Below are 17,500 nucleotides of genomic sequence, written 5' to 3' on the forward strand. Positions count from 1 at the left end.
TTCTCATAACATCAGATAAGTTTGCATATACAAAATAAACTTTGCATAAACACACTAAAGCTTTCCATCAGACTGTGTTAAGATATAATACCCATATACCCCAAGTCAAAATGGAACCACAATTACTTCATTCTGTGTATATCTCTGCCCTGCTTTGTGCATGCGTGTACTGTTTATGTTGAGCAAAGGAAGAGGGAATAAATAATGGAAGAACAATTACACACGGTGAATGAATGAACGAAAGAAACGCAGTAAATATGTGAAAACAGAGGAGAAGGCCCATTGTACTTTCCTCACTGTGTGTAGAGCTGTGTTCCTGGCTTTCTGGTGGGTGGGCCGGGGTGTACAGTACGTTTCAGTAGACAGAGAGTGCTGTGTCGTGACTCAACAGAGACCAGCCCACTGCTGGGGTGCTCTGCTAGCTGTTAATGGTATGACTAGCAGGACACGGGATGTGAAGCACAATTCAGTGTGTTTCTGATAGGAAGCCAGAGGCCATTCTAAGTGTTCTGACGGGCAGGGGGACAGGCCATTCCATTGAGGTTTACTGAACCCTGAAGTTAAAAATTATTAGCTAGCTAAAGGTTGAAAGAGTGTAGGATTTACTGGCTGGAGGACAGACATGCTGGGCGATAGAATAAAGTTCTATTCACATTGCCTGGCTCGATGCAAAAGACTAGCTTCGAGTTTCAGTGTGATGTAAATGAGCTCTAAGAGTTGTGAAGCTGGACAGCAGAAAGCGTGTCTTCAAACCTTTGTCTCCTCTACACAGTTCTTCCTGGAGACGATGGACACCTGACATCACACCAATTCTTGGACAAGAACTCTAATCGGGATGTCCGTCCTGTCTCACTTGGGGAGGTTGACACCTTGAACAACCTCACTGATTGCACTCCTAGCAACGGCAGCGTTGCTTTGGACCAGAACCTCAATCTCACCCTGAGCACCAAACACAGTTCAGGAGACAGACTATCCTCTTCCACCCCACTGTCGCGGTCTCAGGCCCTCCGACCCCCATCACTGTCTGTGCCCTGTCCCCTGAACGGACCTGACCCCGCAGAGGTGGATGATGAAACTCCAATGACCTCTGAATTGAGCCCTGACTCCAACCTTAACGCCAACCTCTGTGTGGCCTCCGACTTGCTCAATGGCAATGTGAACTCTGACCTGTCAGGTGCACAGTTGACCTGTAACCTGGAAGGAAATGACACAGTGAGACAGTCGCCCAGAAAAACCAACAGCACCGTTGTAACGTGAGTAGCACATTGAAGATGTAAATGCAAAATCGCAAACGTACATTTTGCTGTCAATTAAACAAATTCAAATGTCAAAATCACAATTTGTTTGGTGCTATACTAGTGCCAATTAAGGAGGTGCTTCCATCACAACTTACAAAACAGACACAAACCATTCACTAAGAATTCAGACCCCCATTTCGTCTTTCATGGGTCATTTTAAATCATTAAGAACTCGAACGCCTGAATTAAGCACGGGTGATATGGATGAGAGTGTATAGCATGGTGATGTTAAAGACTCACACACAACCCTTTTGACAAGCCCTGCTCAACAAAAATAATACACATTCAACTGAAGGACGTGTTTGCCCATACGTCTCATCCTCTCTTGTGTCTTTTCTTATTGCTAATTCATACTTTGTCATATGACGGTGTTGCTTGCCGAATCTTTTTTTTGGCATTCGTCACGGTTATATGATGAAGTATGAATCAGGCTTCATCCTTTACATACTTCATTCTGTTTCTCTCTGTCTGTGTGGCATCAGGACTGCAGAGCAAGTCCATTTCCTCTGTGTTCTGTTGTAAGTACTGTGTGTGTGTGTGTGTGTGTGTGTGTGTGTGTGTGTGGGGGGGGGGGGGGGGGGGGGGGGTGACTACTCTCTGTGTATATGTGGCTAGGCATATGTGTTTGTAAATCCTATCACAGTCGGTTATAAACACAAGGGCGCTCATTTCTCGGAAGTGCAGTGAAAAAGAAAAGAAGCCGCACAGTCAAATCCGGCATGTTCATTTAACTCTGAGAGTGTCGGAACTGGAGGGGCAATAAGGCCCCCCAGAGTTAAAATAACACTCTGGATTGTGCAATGTAGACGCAAGAGTGAGAGTGAGAGAGGAGAGGAAACCTTGTAAATATCATCTAACGCACCAAAGCAACTATTCTTCTTTTCTTTTCAAAATCTTTTTTATTCAAGTTTTGTGACAAACCCAGGGGCAAGCATTAAACAGAGACATATCAAATATGAAAATAAAAAATAAAACTCCATCCCCTATCCCACCCACCCCCCACCCACAATCCCAAGGATAGTCGGAAAATACATAAATCTATATACACATACACGAAATACATGCATACATAATTACAAAAAATAAAATAAAAATAATAAAGCAGATTTTAATAGCAGAGCAGAATTTGTTTCAGTTGTGGTTGGCGTGGCCGAGGCATAGGCACGGCACACTATACCGTTTGTGTGTTGTGGTAGAATGTCATAAACGGACCCCAGGTTTTGTAAAACTTTTTTTCAGAGCCGGCAATTGAAAACCTTAACATCTCCAACTCGAGACAGGACATTATATCACGAAGCCACTGACGGAGCACGGGCGGGGCAGCATCCTTCCATTTCAGCAGAATGGCACGCCTAGCGAGCAATAAGGCAAAGTCGACCATACGACACTCTATGCGTGTTAGAGGAAGGTCATCCCTTCCAGCAGTGCCAAGGAGAGCCATTAAGGGATCTGGGTCTAGATTTTGGTGTAAAATGTTGGACAGAGTCTTGAACACATTCCCCCAAAATGGTTGTAATTTTGGACACATCCAATACTGATGGAACAGAGTTGCATCACCGCTCTTGCACTTGTCACAGGTAGGACTTACGTCAGGATAAATACAGGCCAGTTTAGCCTTAGACATATGAGCTCTATGGACTATTTTAAACTGCACTAAGCAATGTCGTGCACAGAGAGAGGACCTGTGTATAGAAGAGAAAACAGAATCCCACACTTCCTCAGACACTGTGAGCCCCAGATCATGTTCCCAGTCGGCCTTTATCTTATCTAAGGGTGCTGGCCTCGAATTTGAAATGGTATCATATAATATTGAAATGGCGCCCTTAGTCATTGGGTCAAAAGACAGAAATTCATCAATAGGGTTAGGATTAAGCTTATTAGGGAAGCCAGGTAATATAGAGCTCACATAATGCCGGACCTGCAGAAATCTGTAGAAGTGTGGTCTAGGTAGACTATATTTCGTTGAAATTTGATCAAAGGATGCAAACCCCTCTTCCACAAACAGGTCTCTAAACCATTTGATGCCCTTTCCATGCCAACTCTGAAAGGTCACGTCTTGCATTGATGGAACAAAAAGGTGGTTGGAAGCCACAGGACTGACCAGGGAGAGGTCTCTATAATTATAGGTTTTCCTGAACTGGGCCCACACTCTCAGAAAAGCAACTATTCTTGTTGTTATTAACTTTTGGCACCAGCATTTTTAACCACTTTCAACCTGCCTCCATAGGCGAAAATGGCCCCAAAGAATGTTCAAGTTCACAACAATGCGTCACATTGTGACACGTTGTTGTAAGATTGTCTATTTTTGCTCTTTTGCATACGATGAAGTACAGTATTTAGGGCATAGGTTGTTAATCTGCCTTCACCACTGGGCAGCTGAGCACGTTTAGCAGAGCATGAGAGCTCAACAGAGATGCACAGAGCAAAATCAATGAGGTCTGGATTTCTCTCCTCACCGATACAGCAACAATGTCCTGTGCTTACCCAGCATGCAATGCACCAACTGATTTACAAACAGACGCACGCACGCACCCACACACACACACACACACACACACACACACACACACACAGAGAGAGAGAGAGAGCCATGGTCTTGCTCATCAAGTATTTTATTAACGTTCAACCTCTTTGTTTTCAGGAACTCCTGTAAGGTGAAGCAGAACCTGTCGCTGAAAAAGGACAAAGGTGGACAGGTAGGCTTTACTGGTGTTTCTGTGTTCTGTCATCATAAAACAATCTGACTTGTTCACACAGAACAAGTTTAACTAACCTGATGTGGCCACTTGGTGGTACAGGCCAGGGGTAAAGGTCCTGCCCACTATACTGCAGAGACCAGGGCTGGAATGGGTGATCACTGATCTCTGTCTCATTAGTGACTCCTACAGTTTGGTTCAGTTCAGTTCACCTGTTCAGTGGTTAACCACTTGTAACAATCGGCCTTTACTGAACCAGGCAAATCATTGACTAAGGAATAAAAACAACAGGATCGTAGGGTTGTAGTCTGAGTATTGACTTTATATAGAGACGCTCAAAACGCAGCTGTCATAACAACAAAGGTAAGGTACTCAAAATAAGACAATTCACAAAACACGTCCCTGTCTCTCTCCCTACTAAATAAAAGAAACAGGAAAACAAACTTAAACTCACAAACAATTACTTTCAACCCCCCCCCCCCCCCCTCCCGTTCCAAATCAATCCCAAAGTTCTCTCCAAACGGAATGGTGCACGTTCGGGCAGTGCGCCCTATACAGTCTATTTTAGTTCCTTTGATCCTACAAAACATAAAGTCCGTCCGCTCAAGGCAGTCCAAAAGAAAACGCGAACGGGGGAACCCCTCAACAGGGGTACCCCTCAACGGGGGTACCCCTCAAGGCTTCTCCTCCAACAAGGACCACGTTTGAATCGGTCTCACCGGTAAGCGACGTCTTTGTCCGACTTCCCGCACGCCGGCAACTGCTTCCAAACGGTCGGTAATCCAACGGTACAGAACCACGCTCGTTGCTTCTCCCGGTGGGCACGACTGTCCTTAGTATTGGCTGCAGACACTATGCTTAAACGTTACTCTATAGTTTAACAGTTGTCTGGCGCCTGGAGCTCCTCTTCTCCAACCGTGCAGGCCTGCACTGTGTGTCTGTGTTTGTGATTCCCCCCCTTTCCCCCGTGTGTCACTTCCTCTTGAAGTAACCTTGGGTGGCGACACCAGTGGCGTGTCAAACACCCATGTGACAGACCCGTTACCTTTTCCTCGTGAATAGGAAACATTAATATCACAGTCATTTCTCCTTAAATAAATAACACGTACAGAACAATAAAGTAGAATGACATAAATAATGTGCTTTTGTCACACACTTAAACCCCATTATGGTTGAGCGGCTGTGGCAGGAGGTAGTAGAGCAGGTCGTCCAATGATCCCTGGGTCGGCGGTTCGAATCCCGGCTCCTCCTGTCCACATCGAAGTGTCCTTGGGCAAGACACTGAACTCACGAACTGAAGACGACCAACTCATTGCCTCCAATGAGTTGGTCGGTGTGAGCTTGCCACCATTGGTGTGTGAATGTGGGAAGTGAGGACGCTGGCGTCGACTGTTCGCCGCTTCACCACCCAATGTATGAATGAATGAACCATTGTAACGCGCTTTGAGCACTTGGAAAAGCGCTATAAAAATGCAATTCATTATGATAGTGTATTTTCTGTTAATTGTTGGGAAAGTAGCCGATAGACAAGCTTACAAACTTGTTTATCGGCTATTTTCAGGAAAAGCTTTTCCCACAATACAGATGCTGGGGCTTAAGTGGTTAGAGGATATCGTGTCCCTTACGCCCTCCGCATGGTGAAACTATTCAGTCAGTTGAAAAAAAACGGCTGATGATGTCACCGTTGTCACGGGTATTGGAGGAGATTCGTGGTTGTCTTGAGATCCTTCCTAAGACCAACCAATAGTGGCCAGCACTGCAGTGACAGTGAATAGTAATACACGAGAGAATCAGGTAATTAATTGGCACAACTAAATTGGGAGGAAGCGGGAAAAACATGAAAATAAATATTGGAGCTTGGAAACTAACCTGATATTAGAGAAAAATAAACATTTGTTTTCGTCTCTTATTGAAGGATGACCATCGTGGAGGCCATGCTACAGATGAGGAGAAGTTAGCCAGCAGTGTAGTCCTCAAACCAGACGGTGAGTAAAGCCCTACATTTAATGCAATTCAGTTCTTGTCGCTGCAGGTGCAATACAATTTAAAATCCAGTCAATGCACACAAATATAAAATAAACAAACAGGAGCAAAGGGGACAAGGCCGTACAAATAAAGGAGAAAAAAGGACAAATATAAAGTAAATTAAAAAAATGGTTAACGTGGTGCAATCTCAGTCAGTGTGGCGGAGGCAATAACAGTACTGTCCAAGATGTATGATATAGTTAGCATAAACTCCGTTCAGGGTCAAGGATCAAGGAGTTTGGGTCAAGGATTTTGGTTATAATGTCTAAATATCAGGGGGCTTTTCAGTTATACACGTACAGTATGTATGTCTCTGCTCTGCTTCCTGTACCCTTTACCCAGACAGTAGCTGTGGCCTGGAGTTATACAGTCGACACTATAGCTGTTTGTTTAAGTACAGATGGTATGCTTTAGTTTCCCTCTGGGCAAACAATTGGTTTGATCAAGTTCAGACAGAGAGAATGTGGTCTTTGTTTTACTGAGAAGACACACACACACACACACACACACACACACACACACACACACACACACACACACACACACACACACACACACACACACACACACACACACACAAAAGCCCATCCTCAATCATTGACCACACATATTCGTGACTGTTAAGCTTGTGACTGTGAGACATGAGCATAGGAGTACAACAGTGTGAAGCTAGGCTTGACTCTATAATGGTATACCCCTTTAAGCAGTATTATTATGATGAAGAGCAGCCAGCTCATACTGGTCCATGTGTGACGCAGCATTTTCAGGAGACCTGGCTTATACTGTTTTGTGGCTCTGTGTTATGGTGGGGCCATTTAGTGCTGTGTCCAAAATCCCAATGAATCCCATCCTCACATTAATATAGGACTACTACTGGTGTTTTAATGTATAGGCATTAGCCTTAGCATTAGCATTGTGCTGTCTTGGATGGAAACAGAGTTGAGTAGACCAAATATTGATTACCATGCCTACTCTAGCCGGGTGGGGAGGGCAGTCTTTGTCACTGCACATACTGTAGTGGACTTGGAGGCTTTAGAGACTGTACTAGTCCTCTATGCTGCACACTAGGGCACCAAACTGTCCAGGGACACCACAAAGGGTTAATCCGGCTGTGGCTTTGTCCTCCTGGTGGGACTCATCGCTGGAGCTAAATTGGAAGAAATTCTAAATCATTATAATTATAATAAGATGATCGTACACATGCCTAAAATTACTAATGTATTATAAATATGTGTCCCTCTCAAAAGAAGAGTTCTCTACTTTCATGATCAAGCATCTTCATTGGCATTTCTGGGTATTATAAATTGTGTGATTTGAAGAATTAATGATATAGTTTTCTACAGTGCTGCCATCTGCTGGTCAGTATATCGAGAACATATTATTTTTATCTAAAACAGGAACTTAATATTTGCCCGAACCCTCAATGCAAGTGTTGGGTAACAAGCTCCTGTGTCTATGTTAATATATTAGATGTGATTATTTACAGGCCCAGAGTGTGCTGTGTCATCCCGACCTTTGGAGTCAGACTGCTCTTCTACAGTAAGTAGCTGATTCATACAATCTCAAGCAGTATGTACCACATTTATAAATCAAGTGAAAACATTCTCATTACTTTTGTGTCATTCAACTACCACACACTGACATGAGCATTTATCAGAGAAAGATATTTCATTTACTGGGGATAATTGTGATCCCTCTAGTTACCACTAGGTGGGGGTGAGGGACTCTTTAATCTAAACAGAAAGCCCTATGATACTATGTTTCACTCTCACTCATAGCTTTAATGGTTCCACTGTGAACAAATGTGTTGGTTTTCAGCCAGTTGGCACTTTATGAAATAGGTTGAATAAGGTACTGCAAAGTACTGCTTGTGTGTTGCCTTTTAACATCTTGAAAAGGCAGACATAAGAATATAAATATATATTTAACAAAAAGAAAGAAAGAAATAGAATATGTATACATAGAGTTACTTAATATGAAATGTCTTGTCAGGAGGAACAGCAGGAATGAGCACTCTGTATCATCCTCTGGTGTTGTGGCCATTCCAGGCTAGTATTATGGTAGTCTGCAGCACCTTTCGTGCCACCCGGTGACAGAAGGATTTGGATTATCACTTGTGAGATTAGCATATGACTGTCATAATCCAGGGGAGGCCACGTGGAGATACAGAGAAGGGAGTTTGGGGGAAAACAGTTTAAACTACTGCGATGGCCCACCCCAAAAATAGCAGATCTGCAAGCTCAAAAATCATCACGGATCTGAGAGAATGAGCACAACATGGAATAAAACGGATAATTGACTAATAACTCCATCATGCGATGAATGGGTTAAGTTGTGAGAGTTATAAAAAAAAGTACTAAGCTTCAGCACAAATAACAACACTGTTATTACTATTATGACAAAATATGGTTACTCACTAATAATGAAGCGATTTTTTGTTTTTAGAATAATTTGTTTGTTGTAGAATCTTTAATTAATTATCCTACCACCAGTTTATTATAATGCTGTTATAAAGATATGTCATAAAGATTTGAATCTACTTTGGGTGAAGTTGGGTGAGTTTAAATATCAAGCTGATGATAAAAAAAAAATCTAATTTGACTCTGACCAGTATGGCGACCCTTGCAAACTGAACAACAATACTTTGGGAGAAAACGATGTGCTGAAGAAAGGAAGTCAGGTTCTGGATTCCATCTGCATCAGTGAGGCAGAGAAGGATGCAGTTCTCAAGCTCATCAGAGAGGAGGTACAGCACTACACTATTAGAGTCTACTACAGCATCCTATTCCACACTCACTAAATACAAATTTTAATTTGACCATATTCACACGGCAGACATTTTGCTCTTGACCTTCCCCTCATCCCCAACAGAACAAAGAACAAAAGAAATAAACATGCGCACGCACGCACACACACATGCGCACACACACACACACACACACACACACACACACACACACACACACACACACACACACACACACACACACACACCCACACACACACACACACACACACACACACACACACACACACACACACTTTTCCTGAACCTATGCCTTTCCTGTGTTTCAATCTGGCTATTTCTGTTAATACGACAGCTACAGCTATTTACCTCCAGGGATCTATAAAGGTTTATATTATCTTCTATCTTACTGTTATCTTACTTACCAATGATGTCCTGAATAATTGAGTGTATCTATTGCTAGAATCATCATAAAATAAGTGAATAAGTGATGCCATGTGAGCACTATTGGGGGACATTTTCAGGAGGTGGACAGGCATGATTTAACTTCTGTGAAATAGTTTTGCTCTGCCCAGTGCCCATATATGATTTTTAGACTCAACACCACCCCAAGTATGACGTAAGAGTAAAATGGTAGCCGCGTAAATATTCTCAGTTATCGTATTTCTGTATTTCTTAATTGTTTGACTCATGATAGATGTCTTTTCTAGATCATAACTAAGGAGGTGGAATCAAACGAATGGAAGAGGAAATGTGAACACAGCAGAGAAGAAGTCACTGAGATGAGGTAAACACATTGGTATTCATCATTTGAAGGATTGAACCTGAGTGAGACAATTTGGTTGAGTTATGAAACTGCGGCTGGTATCACATGTGTTTTTTCTCACAGGAAGATTGTTGCAGAATATGAAAAAACGATTGCTCAGATGATCGGTGAGTACACATACCCTCCGTTACATGCAAATACTGTCCTCAGATAACACACAAGTCACATTACATGTTATTCACTTCTCAAAATTGTACTTGTGAGGTCGGCTCCGTTCTGCATGCCATCTTTATGTAAATTGATCTTCTTGACTTCTATGAACAGCTGTTTACACTGGACACTAAGTAGTAGTACATAGTAATATATCTTAAATAATGTGTTTCTGATTCTGATATAAAAAATAATAATGCTATACTGCCACTGCTTCTCTTCTCCCTTTTCAGAGGATGAGCAGCGCAACAACATGAGTTCCCAGAAGGCTTTTCAGGCGGTAACACTGGAGAAAGATTCAACACTGTCAGACTTGAACTCTGTAGAGCGCTCTCTGTCTGACCTTTTCCGCCGTTATGAAAACTTGAAGAGCACAGTGGAGGGGTTTAAGAAGGTAATGAATTCTAATGGGGTGCTAAGGTAGCACAGGGATAAAGTTCTTTCCCACCACCACAAAGACTAGATCCAAATCCCAATATAATAATAATAATATCTGCCTCCTCACCTCCTCTGCACTGGACACCAGTGCCCCGCCTCCTCGAGGAGGCCAGTAGGAAAGGTAAAAAAATGTAAGTGGAGGACGTGAAAAGGGACATTTTAGTATTGGGATCTGGCTTCATGTGTATTGGAGGAGAGACATATCAGACTACCTCCCATAGAGCCCTTATCGGAGTAATCAGACAACGTCACACTGAATAAAACAATTAAAATAAAAACACAAAGAATAAATACTAATCATGCCTAGGTTAAACTCAACTGGATTGGCTTGCACACTGTTGTATTTCAGTGTTTTCTCTGGTCTCTGTCTATATTATGCTGGCTGAAATGTTGTGTGGACACTCTCTTTGTTCCAGAATGAAGAGGTGCTGAAGAAGTGTGCACAGGAGTATCTGGCCAGAGTCAAACAGGAGGAGCAGAGATACCACACACTCAAACTCCATGCAGAGGAGAAACTAGACAAGTATGATTTAAAATGCGAATTTCCTCTGCCCTACCAAATCACTGAAAGGAATATGAAACATAAACCTTTATATAATGTTGATATTGTGACTTAACACTTAAACCATATATTAACCCATTACATACCCAGATTAAGGATGCTAGGGTTCAAGTGGTTAATGTCTCTCTATGTCTCTCTCAGGGCTAATGAGGAAATCGCCCAGGTACGTGGAAAGGCAAGCTCAGAGAACATGGCAATGAGCGCCAGCCTGAGGAAGGAGCAAATGAAGGTGGACTCGATGGAGACAGCCCTGCAGCAGAAGGTAACTGACTTCCCTATAATGCTTCATGTCAGCTTGACAAGAAACATGAAGGAGAATGTTATTGGATTGCATTATGACATCCATATGATGTATTGATTCTGCATTGAGTCAGGCCTCCCATCTCATCTTGTTCCTCTGTTGTGTTTTTACAGAATCAAGAGATTGAGGAGCTCACCAAGATCTGTGATGAGTTGATTGCCAAGATGGGAACAATAGACTAAAGAGAATGATTTAAAACAACTCCTTCCACTCATGCCTTCTTCCGCCTAAAGATTACACCAGTGTGCAACTGTGCATGCACCGCCCCTCCCCCGATGAGAAGCAGCTCTCATACTACAGGGGTGAGCAACCTTTTTGGGCACATGATCATTTAGCCGTTTTCCAAGGTAGTGATCACCCAGTGCAATACAGTGAAAACCACCATTGCTTTGAGTTGGCTGCTAATTAGAATAGAATTAAATATAATAATTTAACGACTTTCAGTCTGGCATCCTTATTTTGGGCATGTCATTAGAGGCAGAAATTGTCGTTGGGATTGAAATGTTTCAAAAATAGTGAAATTAGCAGATCTGCAAGCTCACTACACGTCACTTTTCTGAACTTGTAGATAAAATTAATAGGCTAATTTTAGGAAGAAAAAAATGATTATAATTCTGACTATCTGATCAAGATTCAGTTTTATGCACAAACAATAATGGTTAATAATGGTTATTTATGATCAACTCAATTGATCACCTCATTAACCCAATTTGATCACTTGGTAGATCCAAAAGAGGTGGTTGCCCACCCCTGCTCTACCAGATCTGCACCTTGGAGTTAGCTTATGCACAGGTCAATCCCATATAATATATGTAACATGACCACCTATATCTCACCTTACTCCTAGTGAATGCACTATTTGTGACCAGAGCATGCACTGTACACACTACTGCTTCAGCTGAGAATTTGTTATGTGACTGTTTTGTATTACCCGTTTAGAAAGCTTGAGTGTCCCTTTACTCGTAGTTGATCATGCAAGCGAACAAGAACCTCTTGTAACAATATAGGTTCCCAGTATCTTCTTCCTCAGGCCTTGTAGAATTTATTTTGTACCGGTAATTGCATTTAAGCTTAAATCTGGATGAGCTTTCGAAAATAATTTGTTTATGTCTGCAACCTTCCATGCTCACACTCAAAGATATATTGTTCTGTTAGACGTAAAGCCTTTTGTTCTGAAAGAGAAGCTTGTCGTTATCAGTTGCACTGCATAAAATCAGGGTTGAATTCAAGCTGAACCACTTTCAACCTGAAAATGTCAAACATTTTCCAAAATAGCAGATCTACAGGCTCACAATGCATCATGATGCAAGGCAGTGTGAGCTTTTAGATAGGCTATGTTTGCTATTCTTCATATAACGTATATAGAGCCTATACCTGCTCAAAATACAGCTGTATTGAATGAAGAGTTTAAAGGAACAGAAAGCTTTTATTAACCTCAGAGGCCTTTAATTAACAATCACGTACAGTCATGTTGTAGTATGCTCATCACACATTCTACTGTTGACATTGACCAGACTTGTTATAGATTGCCTATTACCGGTAATAGCAAGTATTTGTAATTGTTTGTTTTAACCCTTTTGAAGTGCCATACTGTATGAATGAGGTATACCACCACGGTAGAAGAAATCAAATCATTTTAGATCATTTGAAACTACTGATTTGAATCCTCTTGGCACTCACAATATTGTGTAAAGCTCCTCCTATCATTCAATAGAGTGTGTTAAAGCACACCATAAAAGGTATTTGCAAATTGCAAGTCGTGTTTAATCTAGTACTGCTGTGGATGCAGCATAGAGGCATGTTGCCTCCTATACAATACGACTAATGTGATGTCATGTTTGTTCTCCTGTTGTGGATATCTTTGATCTCCAGTCAGTAGAGGAAACTTTAACCCAATGTACTAAAATGTGAAAGAATCTCACGTTCTGCGATGTAGAACATCAGCCACCTATTGTTCTTGACATAGAATAAGGAATTCTAAACTAACTGGATACTGGACTGGTTATATGTATCTTGGATTAAAATATTAGAGCCATTTTGTTGTTTTTCGATAAACCACTCAATCACTCCAGACACAAACTATGAGCTCTCATTTCAACCCTGATCATGTTTACCTTCCGCCAGTAACGTACAGTCAGAGAGGCTGTTTTAATGAGGTTTGTTCTGTAATGGACAGGCGATGATGAGGATAATATTGTTCAGGGACTGTATATACAGTGCTGTGTATTCGGTGTGCTGTGTAACGAATACATGGAATTTTTCATTTCATGTTTATTTACATAGCTTCACTGCACAGAGAGTGGTTGTTAATACACATGCAGTGAGTACACAGTAAGTAAGCTTCCATCTACATTACAGCTGATGGCATAGAAGAGGTTGTAGTTCAGTTCATTCATTCTTCCATTCATTCATAACACACACACACCAGAGTTTAACTTTGGGCCTTTTTCAGGTTAGGTTACCTGAACAAAACTTTTGCCAATTATTTGTATTGTATCATGTCTTTTTTTTTATTTCATCACCCAACTGTATTCAATGTGTGTGCTAACATTGTGACTGTACGTAAAAAATAAAAATAATTTGTTCTACCTGGCAACTTGATGAATTGAAGTGTTATCGAATGTACGTTCATTTTTAATTTCAATTGTACGTTCATTTTTAATCAACCTGGCAATATATATGAGGGTACTGAGTTTTGCCCATATCTGTGTCAACATTATCCTCTTATATAACATATATATTTCTACCGATGGCATTTTTTAGATCCTACCAGCATGTGAACAATATAGACATATTTCACTGAGTTGGTTGATAATTCCGACACATTATCAACAAACAGACAAAGTCTGTCATCAGCCAATACTTGCCCATTGTTGGCACTGCTATATCATATAATATAAGAGCATAACTGTATTATATATGTATATATACATACCCGTCCATACCCGAGGCAGGCGAAAGGGCCTTTCTGTGAGGAGTTTGCATGTCCCCTAGGGTAGGTACCCTCACAAAAAACATGCAGTAATCCTGGTCTCCACCTCCCCGTGGCCAGCCGGCGAGCCTGATGGAGGGGAAAGGAACTGGTCGGAATAACGTGTTCCTTCCACGCGCTACGTTCAGCCGGGGCAACTCCCCCCATGTCAGGTGAAAACAAGCAGCTTGGACTCCTCATGCATAGAAAGAGGCATGAGGTCAGTCCCCTGGGACACTGGGTTACAAAAATCGTGGGATAAAAAAAAAAGAAACTGTATATGTATGTATCCCTAAAAGATCAAAATAAATGTACAGGTATTAGGCCTATATATAACTTTAACAATATAAGTAGAACTGTGTCATTGTTAAAGCGAGCTTAAGTCCATTACCACAGGGTGCTGGCTGTGCAACATTAACGCAGATTACAGAGATAAGACCATAATGCCAGTTCCCGACAACCCCCACCCGACCCCTCAGTTAGAACCGTCTCTCAGCTCAACCATTCTTGGACAGGACTTCCACACCTACAGCAAGCTGTCAGCCATCCAGCATGAAGACTGCCTTGGCCTTACTGCTACTTATCTCTCTGGCCTGCCACAGTAAGTTCCTACACACTATGTGATGTTGATAGAGCTTTGAGGATGGCAAAGGATTGAAGGCTAATGAGCATCTAGTCAGACCAGCGTGTGTTGGGTTACTCAGCAAAATGAGGAACAGTCTAAACACTTAAGCCCATTTTATTGTTGTGGTCTTGTAGATCACTAGGTTAGTAGGTTTCAGAATATATTGACAAAATGGTGGTCCGTGGCACAAAGTATTTCATGGAAGTGTTTGAGAACCACTGCTGCAGAAGCCCTATAGACTTAATTTCCTTGTGATGTAGAGGAGGATCTATGCTTTCCCCTGACATACACACTGTAGCCTGGGGTTGTTTCTGATGCCTAAAAAGTAAGCAAGTAGGCAGCTTCGTTCAAGATAATACATTCACACTGGGTAGTGAAACGATTTTAGCTTAACGCTTAACTGTCTGGGACATTCTCTGCATAAATCTGTCACAAATGTAATACCCCTGGTGGATTTCCCTAACCACGTCACATAACTGACCCTTGGGTTCAGGATGATGTATATGTCTGCTTAGGCTGCAATAAACCTGGGCTTACAAAACTCTCCAAATGTGTAATGTGTAAGAAGGGCAGTGTATACATTAGTACATGTACTGTATCTAATGGGTTGTCGTGAGACTATGCAGCTGTGATTGTCTCACTGTACAACAGAGTGGGAAGGTTTAGTCTCAGTGACTAGTTACATAGTCAGAGGCCGGTGTGTGTGTGTGTGTGTGTGTGTGTGTGTGTGTGTGTGTGTGTGTGTGTGTGTGTGTGTGTGTGTGTGTGTGTGTGTGTGTGTGAGGGAGAGTATGGGGCTGTGTGTGTGTGTGACTGTGTGCGCGCAACGCGTGTTTGCATGCTCATGCCAAGAACATGTTGCTTAGTGTCAAGTCATGTGATCTCTCCTGTTCCAAATGTAAAGGTCATGCACTAAAATGTCACACGTGTGTGGCGTCCAATGAGGATGACTGTAACCGCCAGGGTTCCACCTCCTGTCCCCAGTATGCTGATGCCTGCTCAACCATCACAGGACCCAGTGAGTAAACACCCCCTGATACAAACACGCACTTTCTCTTTCTCACTATCCCTTTTGCATAGACTTGACACATAAACACATACAAAGGAAAAAACAGCATTGTAATCAGTTCTGTTTAAACATATACTGGTAGATTCTCTTAGACGCCACTAGATGTCAGCATTACATTAACCTTGGACTGTCTTGTCTTATTTTTCACAAAGGAAGCTGATAATACAAATACAGTAGTAAGTAAGTACATTTTATTTATAAAGCACCTTTCGGAATAAAGTTACAAGGTGCTGAATAATGGACACAGAATAAGCAATAAATCAAGTTAAAAAACAGGAAACATACAAAAAATACAATACAGCAAGCATTAAACGAAGCCAATAAACAAAACAAATCACAAAACACAGGCCTGTAAATGTGTGTCAGGTAAGAACTACATAGGAAAAATGTGTCTTTAACATTCTCTTAAAGCCGTCTAGCCTACTGACTCCGAATTTTTAATGCCAGGGGCAGGGCATTCCATAGTGTAGGAGCAACCACTGCAAATGCCCGGTCACCCCTTGTATTGAGTTTGGTCCCGGGTATTTTCAAAAGACCTTTGTTTGAGGACCCAAGAGGTCTCACATTGGTCTTTTGGGGCAGTAGGTTATATAATATATAACGGAGCCAAACCAGGTCTTGAGGTGACAGAAACAGAATTGACTTAATTTTTTGCAATATTGTGCAGATGACAGAAACAGGATTGGGTGATCTTTTTAATATAAAATTCAAGGCTCATGTGGGTGTCAAAAAAGACACCCAGGTTCCTTGCTATTGGTTTGACGTTGGTTAAGTTGTAGGAAATGTTGTGCCACCGGCCACACAGTTATTTATGCCAGTAGATATGCTGCTGCCACAATCAAAGTATGGTCTGGGCTCCATAATTCTTCAAAATATTTTTAAAACCTTGAAGCTGATCATTTGTGCCACTGTGCAATTCAATTCCTCCAGTAAGATCTTGGAATACATTAATATGAATGCAAGAGCAATTGCACTATTTTTAGATACAAGTTATCCATTCGTTTGTCACTAGTCTGTTTTCCTACTTTCTGTTGTGCTGCGTGTGCATGCTTGTGTGTGTGTGCACACGTGTGTGTGTGTGTGTGTGTGTGTGTGTGTGTGTGTGTGTGTGTGTGTGTGTGTACACAGTTACACACACACACACACACACTGTAATGGTAAAGCTTCAACCCTCACATCCTCTCATCATTTGAGGTCGCTGGATGTGATCCCAGCAGTTTAAACAAACCACAGACGTCTCTATATCCAAGTGTGTGTGTGTGTGTGTGTGTGTGTGCTCGCACGCCTGTACTTGCATGTGTGTGTGTGTGTGTGTGTGTGTGTGTGTGTGTGTGTGAGAGAGAGAGAGAGAGAGAGAGAGAGAGAGAGAGAGAGAGAGAGAGAGAGAGAGAGAGAGAGAGAGAGAGAGAGAGAGAGAGAGAGAGAGAGAGAGAGAGAATTGTGTGTGGGGGCGGGGGGAGATGAATGTTCCCAGAGTTCAACTGGTTCAGAACTATGATAAATGTAAAACATGATTGTGGAAGTTTATGTACATCTTGTGTACATACCCTCACCATTTTGCCACAATGTTTCAGACACTGTGATGAAATCGTGCACCTACGAGGACTTCTGTGCCAAGGCCAATGGCGCCAACTTGGGAGCCAAAATGGAGTGTTGCTTTGGTGATGACTGTAATGGGCCCAACAGGAGCCGCAGCTACGGCAACTCGGTTGGATCCCTAGACTACAGCCCGATCCTACTGCTAGGCACCCTGGTGCTGCGAGTGGCCTCCAGCCGGCTCTAAACGCCTCCTC

At 42.1% G+C, this 17,500-nt stretch overlaps 1 protein-coding gene across 4 annotated transcripts in view; it reads left to right on the forward strand.

Moving 5' to 3' along the window:
- The window catches only part of LOC310872808 (transforming acidic coiled-coil-containing protein 1-like), a 30,142-nt gene extending 17,676 nt beyond the window's left edge, over nucleotides 1-12,466 (forward strand). For 3 of the 4 annotated variants that reach the window (XM_083784957.1, XM_083784956.1, XM_083784954.1), the window contains exons 3-14: nucleotides 773-1,253; nucleotides 1,781-1,816; nucleotides 3,940-3,994; nucleotides 5,910-5,979; nucleotides 7,506-7,558; nucleotides 8,631-8,765; nucleotides 9,476-9,552; nucleotides 9,655-9,698; nucleotides 9,975-10,135; nucleotides 10,596-10,702; nucleotides 10,883-11,003; nucleotides 11,156-12,466. In XM_083784957.1, coding sequence (XP_083641083.1) covers nucleotides 773-1,253; nucleotides 1,781-1,816; nucleotides 3,940-3,994; nucleotides 5,910-5,979; nucleotides 7,506-7,558; nucleotides 8,631-8,765; nucleotides 9,476-9,552; nucleotides 9,655-9,698; nucleotides 9,975-10,135; nucleotides 10,596-10,702; nucleotides 10,883-11,003; nucleotides 11,156-11,224 — 1,409 coding nt within the window. In that variant the 3' untranslated portion in view covers nucleotides 11,225-12,466. The remainder of the gene's footprint in view (nucleotides 1-772; nucleotides 1,254-1,780; nucleotides 1,817-3,939; nucleotides 3,995-5,909; nucleotides 5,980-7,505; nucleotides 7,559-8,630; nucleotides 8,766-9,475; nucleotides 9,553-9,654; nucleotides 9,699-9,974; nucleotides 10,136-10,595; nucleotides 10,703-10,882; nucleotides 11,004-11,155) is intronic. The other variant, XM_083784955.1, reaches the window with a different exon arrangement.
- The last annotated feature ends 5,034 nt before the right edge of the window (nucleotides 12,467-17,500 follow it).

The sequence above is a fragment of the Protomyctophum parallelum genome, assembly GCF_964188405.1.
Source record: "Protomyctophum parallelum genome assembly, chromosome: 15".
Lineage (NCBI taxonomy): Eukaryota > Metazoa > Chordata > Actinopteri > Myctophiformes > Myctophidae > Protomyctophum > Protomyctophum parallelum.